The sequence below is a fragment of the Equus przewalskii genome, chromosome 7 (genome assembly GCF_037783145.1).
Source record: "Equus przewalskii isolate Varuska chromosome 7, EquPr2, whole genome shotgun sequence".
Lineage (NCBI taxonomy): Eukaryota > Metazoa > Chordata > Mammalia > Perissodactyla > Equidae > Equus > Equus przewalskii.
The window spans coordinates 86,938,502-86,955,914 of record NC_091837.1 but is presented as its reverse complement, the minus strand read 5'-3'; the positions used below and the strand labels follow the sequence as shown (position 1 = coordinate 86,955,914).

The window sequence follows — 17,413 nt, the reverse complement described above, 5'->3', positions numbered from 1 at the left end:
ACGGGATGCTGCCCGACTCATGAATCATTGCACAAAGTCAGTAAGATTTTAAAAATTTACTCAATTGAATTTTGTTTTTTAACAGTTTTTACTAGTTAGATTTGTCATCTTCAATAAATGCTTTATTCATCTTCACAAATCCTGACTAAAAGACCCTGCTATGCAGTCTGTCACATAAATATGTAGAATGGTGAATATGAGTCAAGGTGAGAGTCTTAAAATCACAGAAACACCGACCTCCGTACGGCATTTCTTTCTTTCTCTTTCTTTTTGTTCTCCTCCCTCTCGTCCGTCTCTTTCCTTTTGTTTTATGGAGTGTTCCTCATGCTCGCAACACATTTTCTGCTGAAGGCCGTAGCATTCAAATCACAATGCTACCATTATTTTTTAAAAAACGTATTTTTTAAGCATTTGCTTTTGAGTCAAGAGTTCAAAATGATGTTTCCTTTCCTCTAAAGGTTTAGGTTTCCCTAAGTCTAGAGAAAACATCTCTAGAATGTGTTGTGGCATGAACACTTCTCACAAATGCAGAAGTTAGACAAATATAAATAGAAAACTACCTCCTAATACAAATCAATCATCTTTATTATCCGGCAAAACTCGAGAAAAGAACAAGCATTTACCACTTTCGCAAGGACAGGTGACAAAACTAGACCACCGCAAGCCTTTCAGGGGCAGAGATTTAAAGAGCAGCTGCCTAGGACTTAGCTAATGTGTACTTGTTAAGCTCATTATTCTGTTTCTCAGTCTTTTGACTACAGAGAGCGAGAGTACACCAGGGACACCCTAAGAACACACTTCCTGAGCACGTTCTGTGAGTAGTATGGAGACATTTGGCAGATTATATGGCACTTCTTTTCCAAACATTAAAGTAAAAAGCCGGACATCAGGATCGACATGTGGGTCTTTCAGAGGGTATCTTGCTTCTATAGTGATAGAATGGATGACAGAAATGAAGACAATAAAACCCAGCCAAGTGCAGTTTTAAGGGTGACAGGCAATCGAAGTCCAAGGTAAGTCTTAATGGAGAATGGATTTGTTTTCACACCGTGATTTTTTTTGTCAGTTCTAGTACATGTGCTGCTTATTAATGAATCCCAATCTATTCAAGTATAAATATATAAAACTTTTTCCCCCTTTACCTTCTGAATGAAAGCCTGCTGACTTTAATTCATATTGATCTCAGCTTCACAGTTAAAATGTAAAAAATGGGATGAAAAACTTCTAAAGACGTATTTTTATTCCTCAGTGCTTCCTGCGGTTCACTTGATGACATAACACCCGCCACTGCCAGACGGCCCCTCTGTCTCTGGAAGATCGATGATGATCGTTGCCTGACTATGTCTCCCCTTTGTAAAGAAGAGGTGATGCCACTTCAAGGAGCACAAGCGAGAGTGAGACGCAGAATAACCACACTTTGACACGCATTTAGTGAAAAAAAAGGTAAATGTGCATGAAGGGCTGCTGAGGTTCAGTGTTTCTGTTTTTCTTTCTTTCTTGTTTCAGCAGGTGGATTCTGCCCTGATTCCATTGGGGCGTAATCTGGGAAGGTTGCACCCCAATAAAAAACATGGTCAAAAGGCTCTTGTCGTCTGCTTATCTTGGCTGCCTCAACAGAACAAGAGAATAAAATATACCACTAACAACTTTATATCAAATCCTATTTATCTATATGTTATCTACCTATGATCTATCTATCTATCAATCTAGATATTTATCTCTCTCTATATATGATATAACCATAAAACAACAAATATATAAAATGGTAAAAAGTATTGCTCTAAAAAGCGTATAATCAAAAATAAACCCATGGTATGGGGCCGGCTTGGTGGTGTAGTGGTTAAATTCACACGCTCCGCTTTGGTGGCCCAGGGTTTGTTGGTTCAGATCCTGGGAGTGGATTTACACACCACTCATCAAGCCACGCTGTGGCTGCATCCCATATACAAAACAGAGGAAGACTGGCACAGACGTTAGCTCAGGGACGGTCTTCCTCAAGCAAAAAGAGGAGGATTGGCAAAAGATGTTAGCTCAGGGCTGATCTTCCTCACCAAAAAATTAATAAATAAATAAAAAATAAGCCACTGTATAGTGACATGTAATTTACATCGATGACATTCTATATTTATTTGACTTGAGTAATTACCCTAGTTAATGCATATTTTTATTCCACAAAAACAACAACAAGCAATCAAAGAAGAATGTGATAATGAGACAATGTAAGCAAATTTTTCATTATCATTGATAAGGCATTTCAAGCCCTTAATTCTGCTGGAAATTAATCTTAGTGAGATAAATCCTAGAGTATTCTAGTCAGTTATTGATTCTATTCTGTTATGTAAATCAACATTGTCCTCCAATAAGTCTCTGCAATATTTGAAGAAATTTCAATGTATTGTTTTTTTTCCTTTTTTTCTGTTTTTGGTGAGGAAGATTGGCTCTGAGCTAACATCTGTTGCCAATCTTCCTTTTTTTGCTTGAGGAATATTGTTGCTGAGCTAACATCTGTGCCAATCTTCCTCCATTTTTTGTTTGTGGGACACTGTCTCAGTATGGCTTGATGAGCAATGTGTAGGTCCATGCCCAGGATCCGAACCTGAGAACCCTGGGCCGCCAAAATGGAGCACATGAACTTAACCACTATGCCACCACACTGGCCCCCATTCTGGTATTTTTTGCTAGATGCATATGAAATTATTTCTGAAGATGTGTATCTGTCTAAATCTCAGCCCTCCCTTCAAAGAAAATTTCCCAAAACTACCAAGAAAACAACAGTCTTTTATTTGGTGGAATTACAGACCAAACCCTTGTAAAAACCCAAAGTTACCATTATGTCGCTTCCAAACTACTTCCAACTTATTTATATTAACATCTCACTTTCTTTTTGCTTCGAAATTTGATCATTTTTATTTTCTCATTCAAATATTTCATAGGTTTAGTATTCTTCTAGCAAATACCAATATTTACATATATATGTTTATGTTTAAATAAAAATAGCCTTATATCAAAAGCATATGCTCTAACTATTTATAGTGACAGGAACAAGCAAGATTAGTTTTACAAGGTCATGACTCCACCAATTTTACTGTGTGGCTACCAGCATTTATGGAGGGAAGCAAAGAATGAGAAGTATGTCTCTCCTCTTTCTGATTTGTGAAATCGTCAAACTACTCCCACTTCCACTTCTTCATCCTCTAATTTTCATCTGAGCAAAGATTTTCTCATCCAAATAAATAATACAAAAAGATAATAACTGCCTGTTACATACAGGTAGTCAAGTTGGCCATCGAGGGTCCATTTAAAATATAAAATGCAATTACCTTCAATAAGTGACTGAAATTGTTCTGACTGCTCGTCCTTGCAGAATGTATCTTTAGTCATTAACTCCCACTGATCAAATTCCATTAGTGGACGTTTGAAACCATGGCAAGGAAATATTGCTTTAAAAATACGCTATTTCAGTTTGCTTGTAACAGAAAATTTTGTCACTGTAGTTGAAACATTTAGGGATGTTAATATGAGTAAAAGCCAAAGTATGAAAGGAAAAAATATCCTGAGTCTTAACTATGCTGAAGGTCACAATGGTCACCGGTTAACAATGAGTGCATATTACGTTCAAACCTATGGTGCTCAAAAATTGTTTGTTGGATGAGTGTTTTCAGCTGTGTTTTGTTAGCCTTATTTTTCCTAGTCCTTGCTTCTTCCACTCGTGGTCAGCTGTTAGTCAATTGTTTGTGGCCAAATATTTTATCTAAAAAAATGTGATTTTTCATTTTAGGACAAAAGGGCAGGATAGGAATAGAACGGTCAAAGCTGGGGTGTCTGATGGGGTCAAACACTTGCTGTCTATTAATTAATTCATCTGGCAAGCCACGTCCATGCTGCTTAATCAACCATTTTCACCATTAGGAAAAACACAGAAGCAAAGTATTCACACTTGTCTCCTTCTGGTCAAAGCTTTGGCTAAACCTTAAAACTTCTGTGAGTAGGTTTATGTAGCATTTTATTAGAGTCTGAAGTCAGCCTCCGGAATAGATATTCAATCGTATTGTGGAAAAAAGATGCTAAGAAAGAAAACCTTTGTAAAACAGCATAAAACAGACCCTGGTATTAGCTACTTTTAGCTTCAGATAACGTGCTTTGTATAGTGTTTTAATAAAGTTCTTGTGCCAAATCAGGTCCTCAGCCCTCGGTGATTTTTGGAATAATTTTTACCCTGAGTCTATGAAATGATAGCCTTAGAAATGTCACTGTAAATCTCAGAGCTCCCAGTGTGGCCAGTGACAGCTGATAAATGGAAATGGAAGAAAAGGAAGCAACACAAACACAAAGAAATTTGCAAGACTCCTGTGTACCTGCAGGAAGTTAATGGCAGCCCTGCTTTATTATTTAAAGTTACTTGCCTTGCAAACTGTAGATTTCTCCCACGCTGTTCTGACGAGTGATGTGGTGCCAGTATGCACTACGAGGAAGAGAGATTGATTTGGATAATGTCATCGGTTCAGTCAAGCTTGTCTGAAGCTAAAAGAAAAAGAGAATGTGTCTTAGGCTTTATTTAAAATACTACGCTGAAATCGGTTCTTCTAAAAGTTGAGGGTTAAATGTGGGTGGCATATGATAGAATCTGTAATAGATACTTGTATAATCTGCTGTTTAAGGACAACGTTTTTTAAAAAAGTAAAATCATGACTCAAAAACCTATGAAGTGAAAACTTGTAAACAATTTAATCTCACTCATTAATTAAGAAGGGAACAAAAAGATGGTTCACTGATTCCAAGGAGAATTCAGAGGGCTTACAGCTAACCAGGGATGCTGGTGAACAGCCAGAGCAATAATCAATTGTATTTCACCAGACAAGTTTATTTGCATTTCTATGAACAAGGATTATCTGCATTACTATTAGCTTCCTACAATTTATTGATTGTAAGATAATTCAAAAAATGGAGGTGTAAGCCTCTTCCCAAACAGATACCCCAGAATGGCGCCAAACACAGGATACTGTTTCTTTTTTCCCCATTTCAGTGTCTTATGATTTTTGCTGACACCTGCTCCCACCCTTACCCAATGGCTCCTTTCTCGAATAGATCTTTTTCCTTGCTCCTCTGACAGGATCTTGTACATATCAAAGAAGCGTTTTCCCTGAGAAGCTCTGAGATAAAAATGTGGCATATTTTCTTGTTTGAAACATAAATTTTAAGGTTAGCTACAGAGATCCCTACAATATCGAATCATGTGCTCAGGCATATGATTAGTTCAAAGAACAATACTTTATGTCGTGTTTTCCAGAAAGAAATTTATTTTTATTGATTCACACCAGGTTTTTAAAAAACATCCAGAAATGGTTTCATTTGGTCTTAGTGCACATTTCTCTGATGCAATCTGGGGAAACATTCACTTTCTGACGGATCACAGGCAATCCTCTAACTGATAAAATCTCACATTCCCCCTTGATGAGTACCTGACTCTTGGTAAAACTGAGAACTGTAAAGACCCTCTCGTTCAAATGTAGCCTTGGGGACCTAAGGGTCTGCTCACTGTGGAGGTACCCTGTGCTCCGTCTGCCCCATTCTCCCCATCCTGTGGATCCAGTGTCACCACCCTTCACAGAAGATGCTGTCAGGAAAGCACCTGCTACGACACACGGGCCCTTTAAAGCCATATGAAACCAAAATGTTTTTACATTATAATTGAAGATGAAGCCAAAAGGCTTAAACATATTTACTTGATTTTTACTTTCTTAGTAGTGAGGCATTTCCGGAACTGCTATGTCTTGCCACAAAAGCGCTCAATTCAGTGTATTTAACAGTCTGGTCCTGTTGAAGTAGCTCTTTTTTTTTTTTTTTAAGGATGGCTCCAAACAGCAACTAGTTTTTATATTTTTCAAAATTTGCTATATTTCAAAGTTTTCCTCCTTATTATGAAAATAGGTTCTACTAACCACAGCCGTATCCGGTGGTTGGTAGGTAGGGGGTCGGGGAGCCAAATTTCTGGATTACAATAGGTTGCTGCTTTTCACACTCTTTGGGATGCTTTTTAACCATGCACATTTCCAGTTTTACCCCAGACCTAATAGTTGGAGATTCTCCGTGGGTGGGGCTATGCATGTTAAGAGGACACAAAACATCCTCACACACACTAACACCCATCACCCACTCCTGTAAGGGACAGAGGAAGGTTCATTTATGAAATTGTCACTGGGACAAATGGGCTTTCACCTTTAAAGGCAATTTTTCATGTGAGGTGTAAGCTTAATAAAACACATACATCTTTAGTTAGTGTCGGCAATGCCCATTAATAACATCAATTAATACATAAAATGAATCTCCTATTAATCACACTTCTGTCCACTCTTTATTCTTTTTTCTAATGTATTATAATTTGTGTATTACTTAGCATACGATAGAGATCGTCAGTGGTAAATTAATCTTCCCCAAATTTGATGAAAGTGCTTTCCTTCTTTTTATTATATTCTGGGAAACATGTTTCTTCCCAAATGGTCAGTCTTCAATATAACAGAAACACAGTAAACACATTTTGTTTACAGGAAACAAATCACTGGAAGCCACTTTAGAATAGTTTCCCCCATAAAACTTTCCTCTGAATCATCCCATGCTGTTTTTTCATCTCATTTCTTTATCTCTTGCTCTTCACAGTTTTCTAGTTCTAGGAGACCTTTCACGATATTCTATTTCTTCACTTGTTTCTTTGGTACCTCTTTATTCTACTTCAATATTTAATTGCAGAAAAATAGAAAATTTGTATTTGAAAAGTTGAATGTGGATATTCTCGGGATCTCGGCAAAGGTACAAATCTTGTCTGCTACATCCCAGATGTTGAAGCCTTCTCTTAGACATCAGAGAATCCCCTCCTCATTCGTCATTGAAAACTATGTATTCAGTGCAGCTATGGACCGAATCGCGTCCCCTCCAAATCCATGTTTGTGAAAAACTGACATAACTGGAGCCATTTTAAAACAGAGCTGGAGCAGCCATTCCGAGGAACTGCCTTGCTCGCCTCGTTCCTTGAACCTTGAACGGGGCCAAATCTTCAGACTGGGCCAAAACGCAACTGTTTTATGAGTAACTCTTTGAGAAGTCAGCAGCAGAACGGACATGCTGACCACAAAAACTGATGATTATGGACTTTCTGAAGAGAGAATCAAGTCAATCAATGTTTACCCAAAATTAGTTCTCTGCCTCCAACTCCAATTAAAATTCTTTGTAATGTAAACCTCTGGATTCTTTGCTTTTAAAAGCCCCTGACTTTAATTCCTAGTGGTGCACTATTTGGGTTTCTACCTGAATCTGTGCTCCCCGAATTGCAATTCTTTGATCCCAGATAAACACCTGTCTGCCTTTCAATGCGGCTCTTTATTTTTAGGTTAACATGTCGAAGCCCTAACCCCTAATGGGACTGTATTTGGAGATAGGGCCTTCAAAGAGGTTAATTACAGAAAAATGATGTCATAAGGCTGAGGCCCTAATCCAATATGACTGCTTTCCTTATAAAAGAGAAAGAGACACCAGGAATGTGCCTGCACAGGAATGTGACGACACAGCGAGAAGGTGGCCATCTGCCTGCCAAGGAGAGAGGCCTCAGGAGAAACCAACCCTCCTGGCACCTTGATCTCAGACTTCTCAGCCTCCAGACCTGTGAGAAGACACACTGTCTGTTGTTTAAGGCACTCAGTCTGTGGTATTTTCTTGTGGCAGCCCTAGCAAACTAATGCAAGTATTTGTGCCACTGGCCACCTGTCAGATGATGTAGAATCCATCTGATTTATCCAGCAACTTTTAAAGTCTAAGCAATGTAGTATAAACTGGGCTTTTTGATGTGCAAAATAACAAAGACAATATGGCAGTATTTCAAGCCTTTTTACTAGAGAATTTTGTTAGTTTTAATTTTAAACTCCTGACAAAACTTCTCTTGGTAAGAGGGTTCAACAAAATGACATAAAAATCATCCATAAATTTTCATATTATAATAATGCGTCAATTAAAAGCATTAAGAAAAAAGTAGAGTTTAAAACGTTATAGTAATTTTGGAATTAAAAGAACAATGCATCAATTTGACCCAGAGGATTTTTAGGATCATAAGAGTGTGTATATCACAAAACATATAGGACAATTTATATGTATATTGCTAATAAATATCTATGTTTACTTATACAAAGAAGAAAATGATACCTTGAGATCATTTCTAAGCAATTACTATATTTTAAGAAATCAAACAAGATGGATCCATGTCCTCGAAGTTCTCTGTGAGGCTCTGCCCTGATGATTCTTTCAGTTGCCTCAGTCAGTGAGAAATTCCTCAAGAAACGGTACAAAATTCTGCAACCCACCCTGCCATAGCTCCCTCAATATGTAACCATGGACTCTTTTCTGCAGACAATAGTCAACCGTTTCTTTCGCACAGGGTCAGCATTCGGAAAGGATGCTTCAGCTTAGAGGCAGAAACCAACTACATATGGAAGCAGCTGCCATAACTTTTTGCCATTTTTGGCTCTCTCTGTCAGTTTCATTTTTTTTGAAACAGCAGTCAATTCACTGGGATACCGAGCAATGAATCAAAAGTTGCTTATTTAGCATCTGGAAAGGGTAGAGGTCACAGCTCACCAGGTCTGGATAGTAGGTAAAACATTTGTATTCTATATGAAGGTTTCAGCTTCACATCTCACAAAGCCCACAGCCTAAAAGAAAGATTTTGGTCCAAAGTTTGTCACATGGAGATTCAGTAAATACCTTTATTTGAGCATCATTCAGATGGGAGTTATGCTGTCCTCCAGTGGATGAGAAAGAAAAACCAAAAGCAAAGAACCTTACATTTAGAAGACTTTCATAAAGATATAGACAAGGGTTGGCTGCTTCTGCTCACTCCTGTTTAGGCAATATATAAATAAACAAATTCACTTTTTATTTGTCAACATCTGAGATTAGTGTATGATATCACAGAGAGAGCCCAATATCATTTCCTGCTGCAATCCTCTTTCGTCCCCTCCCCTAAACTTCAGGAAACTCTTCTGAATATATTTGGCTGAAATAGTAGCTGTGAGGAAATAATTCTTCTGGGGTCACTCACGGCTCTGCATTTCTCATGACAAATTTTGTTACTTACTATCATTCCAAGTATGTTTGCACAGCAACCAGTCTTGGAAGGGAGAGTGTCTTTCTCCAGGACAGAGGGCAGATTTGTTTCCTGAGCAGGATAACACAGATAATGTCTTCTTCCAGGGCAAAGGTTGGGCAGGTTTGCTAGCAGCCTCTTTATAGGATTAGGAGTTTCTAAGTACAGATTTCTCAGCTGTGACAACATGCAGCATCTACCTGGCTGCTCCACATCACCCCATGGGACTTGGGGACCAGGGGAGCTGATGCGAACAAGGAACCCATGCTCCCTGCTGTGCCATGAGTAACAAAGTTCTTTTCTCTGACCCAGGAGTCTTGTGTTTTCTGCGGCATCCATGAAACTGTGGCAGGCCAGGGAGGTGGGGGTGGTGGCATCTCTCCAGCTTGTGCTAGTGTCTGGGTTGTCTCTGCTCTTCCTACACCTTAAATCTAAAGGACCTCATTAAATTCCCTCTAGTGAACCACCTAGCACAGGCCCTATTTGCTTCAGTGGACCCTGACTAACACAAAGGACTATCCTATTATGCCCCCAATTTACTCAATATATCCACACTGAAAGCTTTCAAATTGTTTCTGTTCTTTTGATGCTAAAACCAACAAATCCCAATACTAAAGGATTTTGAGAAACTTTTTCGAAAAACATTTGAGTCAGTATTCCATTGAAGGGAATTGGTTTATGTATATACAAATAGAATTAGGACCATTGTTTCCGACAGAGTCATCAATTCTCCTAACATTATTTGGCATTCACAATTTTAAAAAAAGCAATAAATTCTCTTTGAGTTTAAAAAGAATTTTGTCCTGGTTTTCTAAGTCCTTTCATATCTCCAATTTATATATTTTGTTTTAACTTTGGATAATATTTTCTGTATTTAAAATTTTGTCTTTTAGAGGGATTTGGGTTTTTCAATTTACTTAAAGAACTTATATTTTTTGGTTTTTCTTATATAGTTTATTTTGTTCTTATCCTAGTTAATTTCCACCTTCTGTTTTTCTTAAGCTGTTTTCTTGGTCTTTTCTATCCTTTCAAGTTGCATATTTGCATTTAAATTATTATTTGTTTAGTACTAAAAGCATTTGCTTCTGAATGCCACTTTGTCCACATCCCAATGAATTAATAAGTAGAGTAAAAATCATTCTTTCCTAAGTTAGATAATTGTGGCTTTCTTTCCTCTTTTATACAGGAGATTGCTTGTGTACATTTTGTTGAGATATTTCTTTTTGCGCATATTTTATTTATTTTCCTTTAGTAACGTGGCCTCAGTAGTTTCTATATACTGAAATTTATTTTTCATTTTTATTCAATGTATATTAAATAAACAATTTCTGTACGTGTTTCATAGGTATTTGAAAAGATACACAATCAATGTAAAGTCTCTGTCTCCACACACACACACACACACACACACACACACATTTTTCTCTCTGTATTTCCTGCTCTGCGTATTTGTTTGATTTTTAAATCTGCTTTATCAAATTTGAAGGCAAGTTAATTTCAAATCACTAGTTAACATATTTCTGCCCATTTCCTCTTATATATTTAAGTACTATTTTATTTTACACATAAAGCTTCTTGTTTCACGGTTCCATAACTAATTTTCCCAATCTTTAGCTATATTTTAAAACTCTACTTTTGAAAGTTCTCCTTGCCCCAGGGTTCAACCTCACATCCATCTTTCAGCCCTCACTCTTCCAAATAAATGGGTTAATAATCTCTACTTCCCCAGAAAGTCTGGGCTTCTTTTTCAAGAAATGATGTTCACCATCCATTGATCTCTTCTTTGTTTCATCTGCACTTGGTCTAGTAGAAATTCCTAGGCATTTACAAGGTACAGATAATACCTTTTCCTTATTTCAGCTGAATTAAAAATTTCTATATTCTTATATTCTTTTAGTCATTTCACCTGGCATTGGCCCAGAAATCATTTACATTATCCAGTTAAATCCTCATAAAATTCCCGGGAGAGAGGAAAGGGATGAAGTATCCATCTTTAAAATGAGAGAGCACTGGGGCTTTGAGATACGAATTGCCTTTTCTAAGGCCAGGCATCCTGTGGAAGCATGGAGAATAGAATAATGCTTCTGCTCTGTCCTTCTGGGCTTTCTTTGCCCATCAAGGGATTCTGTGTAATGTCTTTCAAATTAAGTTGTATCATAAGTAACACTAAATATTGCATTATTTTTGTGGATGATAGAAGATGGCTGCAAATTCTGGAAAAGCCTGCATTTAGAAATAAGACGTCTAGGTTCCATCCTCTTAAATCTGGGCTGGCTGGTGATTGCTTTGATAATAATATACAGTAGCTATCACATCGTGTCTGTTTTGGGCATGCCCTTTAAGACCTTTAAGGTAGCTGCTGCTGCTGCTTCTTTTTTTTTTGGAATATTGGCCCCCAGCAAACATCTGTTGCTGACCTTGCTCTTTCACCCCACCCCCACCCCCAAAACCCCCAGTACATAGCTGTGTATCTAGTAAGTCATTCTATTTCCTCTATGTGGGATGCTGCTAGAGCGTGGCTTGATAAGACGTGTGTAGGTCCACGCCCAGGATCTGAATGGGTGAACCCCTGGCTGATGAAGCGGAGGGCACGAACTTAACTGCTCTGCCACAGCACCAGCCCCAAGGCAGCTTCTTCTTCCCTCAACAGGTTCTGAATCCCCATGTAAATCTAACTGCTCTGAGGCTGCCATGGTATGAAGAAGCCCAAGATAACTATGTGCACAGGCCATGGAATTCAAGGTTGAATCCTCTTTAGAGAATCTAGCAGGTCTCATCTTGCAGATGGAAAATCAAAATCCAGAAAAATTCAGGGATTTGCCCAAGGTAAAATCCCAACCAGAGAACCTCTAGTAGAAAAGAGTTCTCTTAACTTCCGAGTCTGATGCTCTTTAGACGCTGATGCTGATCTCTCTTGGGAAAAATGAGCTTCCCCAGCATATTACTGTATGTGACAATACAGCCTTGTCCTTTGAGAGGACCTAAGCTGCCAGGAAGCAGTAGGTAGGGCCTGACAACTGGTGTGATTTTTGTGAAGCAACTGGCTCTCAGCACCTCTTCCTGCTTTTACCAAAAGTTGATTCAGATTGCCTTATTGTGTTTTGCTATTTCCCTGCCTCCTTTTTTGAGACTCTGCTTCCCCCTGTGATAAACATTAATGCTAATTTGTGTTTACCTAACGTGAAATTCATGTACATTAAAAAATTGTTAAATTAATTTTCCTTTTGATCTGTATCCTCCTAATTATTGCCTAGATATTTAACATCATATTAGTACTAGAGACACAAATCTGTGCAATTGGGAAAGGAGAAATTTAGCATTAATGAATTAGCATTTATGAGTCATTCTTTATGTGCCTGGCAATGTGCAAACCTATATGTGTTATCCCATTTAATATCCACATAAATTGCCAGCAAATATGCCATCTGAACTTTACAGACAAGGAAGATGAGACTCTGAGGGATAATATAAATTGTACATGGTGACACAGCCAGTGAGTGATGTCTCCGAGGCTTCAGAAACCAGGATGTTATTCCCTCTTCACGGCAACTCACTGTAAAATAAAGTATTGGAGCCCTCTTCTTCAGGGAGCGGTAAGGTGAGGATTACACCAATTGGGGCCATTCCACTGGCCCATGGCAGGAACATGAGTGCCTCCCTCCCCTGTTCAGAGTAGACCACCATACCTGGGGCAGAATCCGGAAGTTGTGGAGCACAGGAGCTTTGCTATCAGCCTCCTGTTATCAAATGTCAACTCCACAGCTGCCTACTCATTTGACCTCAGGCAAGGTACTCAAACTTTTTTTTTTAAGATTCAATTTTTCCTTATCTCTAAATTGGAGTTAATATAAAGCACCTTCAGTGTTGTTACAAATATTTTATAAGATGATGCTTTTAGAATGACAATGTTTGTCACATCTAAGGTGCTCGGTAAAGACTGTTGTGTCATTATTGCTACTACTGCATAGGAGAAGTGGCTTAGACCAGAGGCACCTATCTATGTATATGGTCAAGACATGGAAATTTGTCCAAAATGAGCTATCAAAGGAATGACAATGAAGGCAGAGGCATATACTACTTGGATCTAAGTCTAAGAGCTTAACGGAAGTACAGAACCCAAGAAATATGGAAATAAGGAGCAAGATGGTCAGCGTGGGCAGGTCGGAGAGGGGGGTGACAGATGGGAGAAAGGTGAGCAAGGCTGGCAGTGGGCTGTGTGTGTGTGTGTTTGTGCACATGCACAATATAACCTGGGAAAGGATTGTCGAAGCTTTTTCTGTATGATGAAGAGAGTTAAGAAATGCCTCATGTAGGGTGGCTACGTCAACAGGTTTCCTGATATGTCTGAGACAAGAGGGATGGGGTAGGGACAAATAATGCAGAGGAGAAGCACTCCAGAAATATAACTGGTTAGCAAATATGCTACTGTGACATGTGAAATGTGTGTCTGTAAGAAAAAACATGTCTTCTGCTTAATAAGGAGTTGCTGCAGACAAGCGCAGTCCCAGCGGAGAACATTGAGTTTTTACTTGTTCTTGGGAAAGAGCTCATGAAACTTGAAAACTATATAGAAACAGAAACCCCGGGACCTTTCCAGTCAAGCGCGGCACTGTTTGGATTCATTCAAACAGTCCTCTGAAGTTTGAAGGTTTATGGGCAATCGGTTCCTCACGGACTTGACTTAATTTTCAACAGGGGACACCTCACACTTAATCTTCCATTTTACCCAAGATAAATGGAAATGAATTAGAAGATACCTCACTGAGTTTATACCAGACAAACAAATAAAATGTAGTTTATACATTTAGTGTAGTTTACACATTTAATGGAAGTTGTGATGTCATTTAAAATTGGACTTTGTGGAATATTATTTTCATTAAACTTGAAACAAAATGGATGTTATTATCATATAGTTAAACCATGTATTGACCAAAATACTTTCATGGAGTGTGAAAAAATCTGGGCTTTAGAATAATATCAGAAATTATTACAAATATCTACATAAATACTTTGAACACCATTCCTACCTGTAATCAGTAATGCTTTTAAGAATATATGTACTATTAATCAATCTATTTACCTATATCTATCTATAAGTAGATGCATTTACAGAGCTGTGCTTTATATTTTGATGAATACATGTTAAAACATTAAATTTCATAGGTGTTTAAAAACTTTTTTGCTGTCTTTTGACTTTGAAATATGTAGATACTTAGAGGCTCTTGTAAGGTTTGTATAATTAATTTCCAATGTCTGCACATAAGGAAAGCTGGGATGAACTTTAATGGTGGTTATAAAATTTTACCCATTTAAAAATAAAACTAAGTTTTTTATTTTGCCAGCCATTTTATGAATTAGCTAATAATTATTGAGCTTTTACTAAATGTCAGGTGATATTCTAACACTCTGAATAGATATTATTGCTGCTTATTTCCCTTAAAAAGGCACAGAGAAGGTAAGTGACTTGCACAAGGTCACAAAACCCTGTTATCTTTCTCTAACATCTACCTGCTTAGTCACTATGGTGCGCTGCTTCCACATAATGCATATGCATTCATTGAATGCATCCCAGGATCTGACAACTATGCTTATGTCCTTTGAAAGTAGGCTTAATTATCTTCCCACGGCATTCTTACATCAATTTCTTAGAATTTACCTTGCCCAGTAGTGGCCTACATTTTTTTCCTATTTTGCAGCACTGTCCAAAGGGAAGACAGTCTGATTCTTTGCATTGTATGTGTGGACGTCATTATATGTCCATGTGCTGAGTCATCCTGATGGACCTTAGCAATCTATTGTTCTCCTTTAAGGAAATCATTCTTGTACTTGCCATGAGCAGATTTACGCCCCTGAATAAATAAGGATAGCATTGTTTAAAAAGAAAAAGGAAGTCATTCTTGTAGACTTTCCTTATTATTTTTCTATTCTAGCAATACAAATAAAAGAAACAAATTAATTCTTTCATCATCTTTCTCAGGAAGGAAATCAAAATATCCACTTTTAACAGCTTTACCAATTTAGTTATTCTTTTTTATCCACTACTCTACAGTTCAAATGCACTATTTTATTCACAATGCTGGGAACTTTTTCTAGCTATCAGATTCTTCAAGCAAGATAGAAACACCATCTAACTTAGATTATGGAGATACATAAAAATATGTTTATTCTTGTGTCGCCCAAGAAGGAAGGTAATAAACTAGGGCAAAACAAAGTCTTACACACATGTGATGTCAAAAGATTATATAGAATTCTTTCTCTTATAGTTAAGAAATGGTTGTTGAGACATTATTTCTCATTCAAGTTTGATTATCTATAAGGCCAGTCACACTCTTAAATCATGTCTCTTTAAAAGGATGAGTAGGAGCTGGCCCCATGGCCCAGTGGTTAAAGTTCCTCACACTCCACTTCAGTGGCCAGGGTTCACGGGTTTGGATCCTGGGTGCAGAACTACTCCACTCATCAGCCATGCTGTGGAGGCATCCCATACATAAAAATAGAGGAGTATTGGCACAGATGTTAGCTCAGGGCTAATCTTCCTCAAGCAGAAAAAAAAGGATGAGTAAATGCTTCAGTTGCTTGAACAACTATATTTGGGGCATTCGTTGCTTATTAGCTCCTCAGTAATTTAATCTTATAAAATCTGTTTAATTATCCTAAAAATATGTAAACATCTTCTATCTGATCAATCTCACATGGCGCAGCTTTATAACTGGAAAGCCAATGAACAGTGCCATCTTATTTTGTAGTAGACACATAATAAATGAAGTACGTTTTTGTATCTTAAATAGTTTTTTTGATATCTTTCCAACTCCAAAGTTATATTTTTGACTAGTTTATAGCACAGGCATTCATTTTATTTTAAAGAGCTAATGAAGCGTTAGATGGAGGGTATTTAAGTATTATTTCATACTTGTTGGAACTTCTTTTTTAAGAGAATTTTATGTATGTAGAGGAGGTCTCAGAATAAAAAGAAAAAGTTGTGTCTGGATACCTGGAAACCTTTGCAAATGGTCCTAGAATTTGGGGAATTGGGACAGTTTTCATGTTATAGTAGCATGCGCTAGGAAAAGCATCATTAGCTCAGCTTATTCTAAACAATAGACTAGATATAGATTAGTTTTATTAGTATTAACTTTCAGAGAAAAGCATAGCGGTGCAATCCTTTCAAAAATTAAACCAAATGCTCCATTTACATGCATGCCCCAAGTTGATGGAATCTCTGATTTTGTGATTTCTAGTTGTTGAGTGGTACTGAGCTTGCTGTTTAAACATTTGCCCCACTTTCCCTTCCATCTCGAGCACCAGATCCATGGTGTACCCCTCCAGCTTGAGATTGCCTGAGATCTTGGTAAGTGGTAAGCGGATCTTGGTAGGCCATCTCTAACTCCCTCACAGCAATTGCTTCGCTCCTCTCCCGGACTTGCCTCTCAGTGGCACAGGACATGATGAACACACAACAGCATCAACAGCAAATGTGAATTAAATTTCATTTTGCAAGTTTTTTGGCACGAGATTGTTAGACATACTTGAAAGGAATTCAAAGATATTATTTAGCTACACCTGGGAAAAACAATTTAGTGTCTTCACAAACGTTGCAAGTCTTATAATTATTCAAAAATACTCCTATAGATGGATTACCATCATAATAATGAACATTTCGTGGTATGTCTAGGTGCTAGGTCTGTTCTCAGCACTTCATATATATTAATGTGTAAATACTTCATAACAACCAAGTAAGTAGAACTATCATAGTTCCATTTTACAAATAATGGAAAATGGACATTTAGAGGTTAAATAACTTGCCCAAGATTACAAAGCCAATAAGTAGTGAAATTGGGATGTGAACCCAGGACACAAACTGAGTGCTCTCCTTTATGGCAGATAATTAAACAGTTGCATGAAAGAGCTTTTGGAATTTCCGTCATGAAAATATAATTTAAAATGACTCTACTTATGAGCATTTTGCCTGTTCAGAACAACTATAACTAAAGAACTCCAATTGTTAACTAATAGCAAGTGATATCACGAGTGTTAACTCTGGTTGCAAAGGAGCATCAGCAGATTGCAAATATGGGCTGAAATGAATGTTCAACATTCTGAAATAATTTGAAATTTTATAGTTATATTTTTTCACTTGATTTAAGCCACTAGAAAAATGTCACATTGATTAGATAAGTGTTATAATGGTTTAAATTTAACCCAAATCTTTCAAGAAGACTAAGTCATATCAACCTCTTATTGGTGGTTCTTCATTTAATCCCAGAGTCATATTAATAAACCCACTAA

The 17,413-nt window shown here is 37.6% G+C and overlaps 1 protein-coding gene across 1 annotated transcript in view; it reads right to left on the bottom strand.

Moving 5' to 3' along the window:
- Positions 1-17,413, bottom strand: part of DOK6 (docking protein 6) — a 411,319-nt gene that overhangs the window by 82,226 nt on the left and 311,680 nt on the right. Inside the window, exon 7 of the mRNA XM_070627867.1 lies at positions 4,404-4,521. Within this exon, the coding sequence (XP_070483968.1) occupies positions 4,404-4,521 (118 nt within the window). The remainder of the gene's footprint in view (positions 1-4,403; positions 4,522-17,413) is intronic.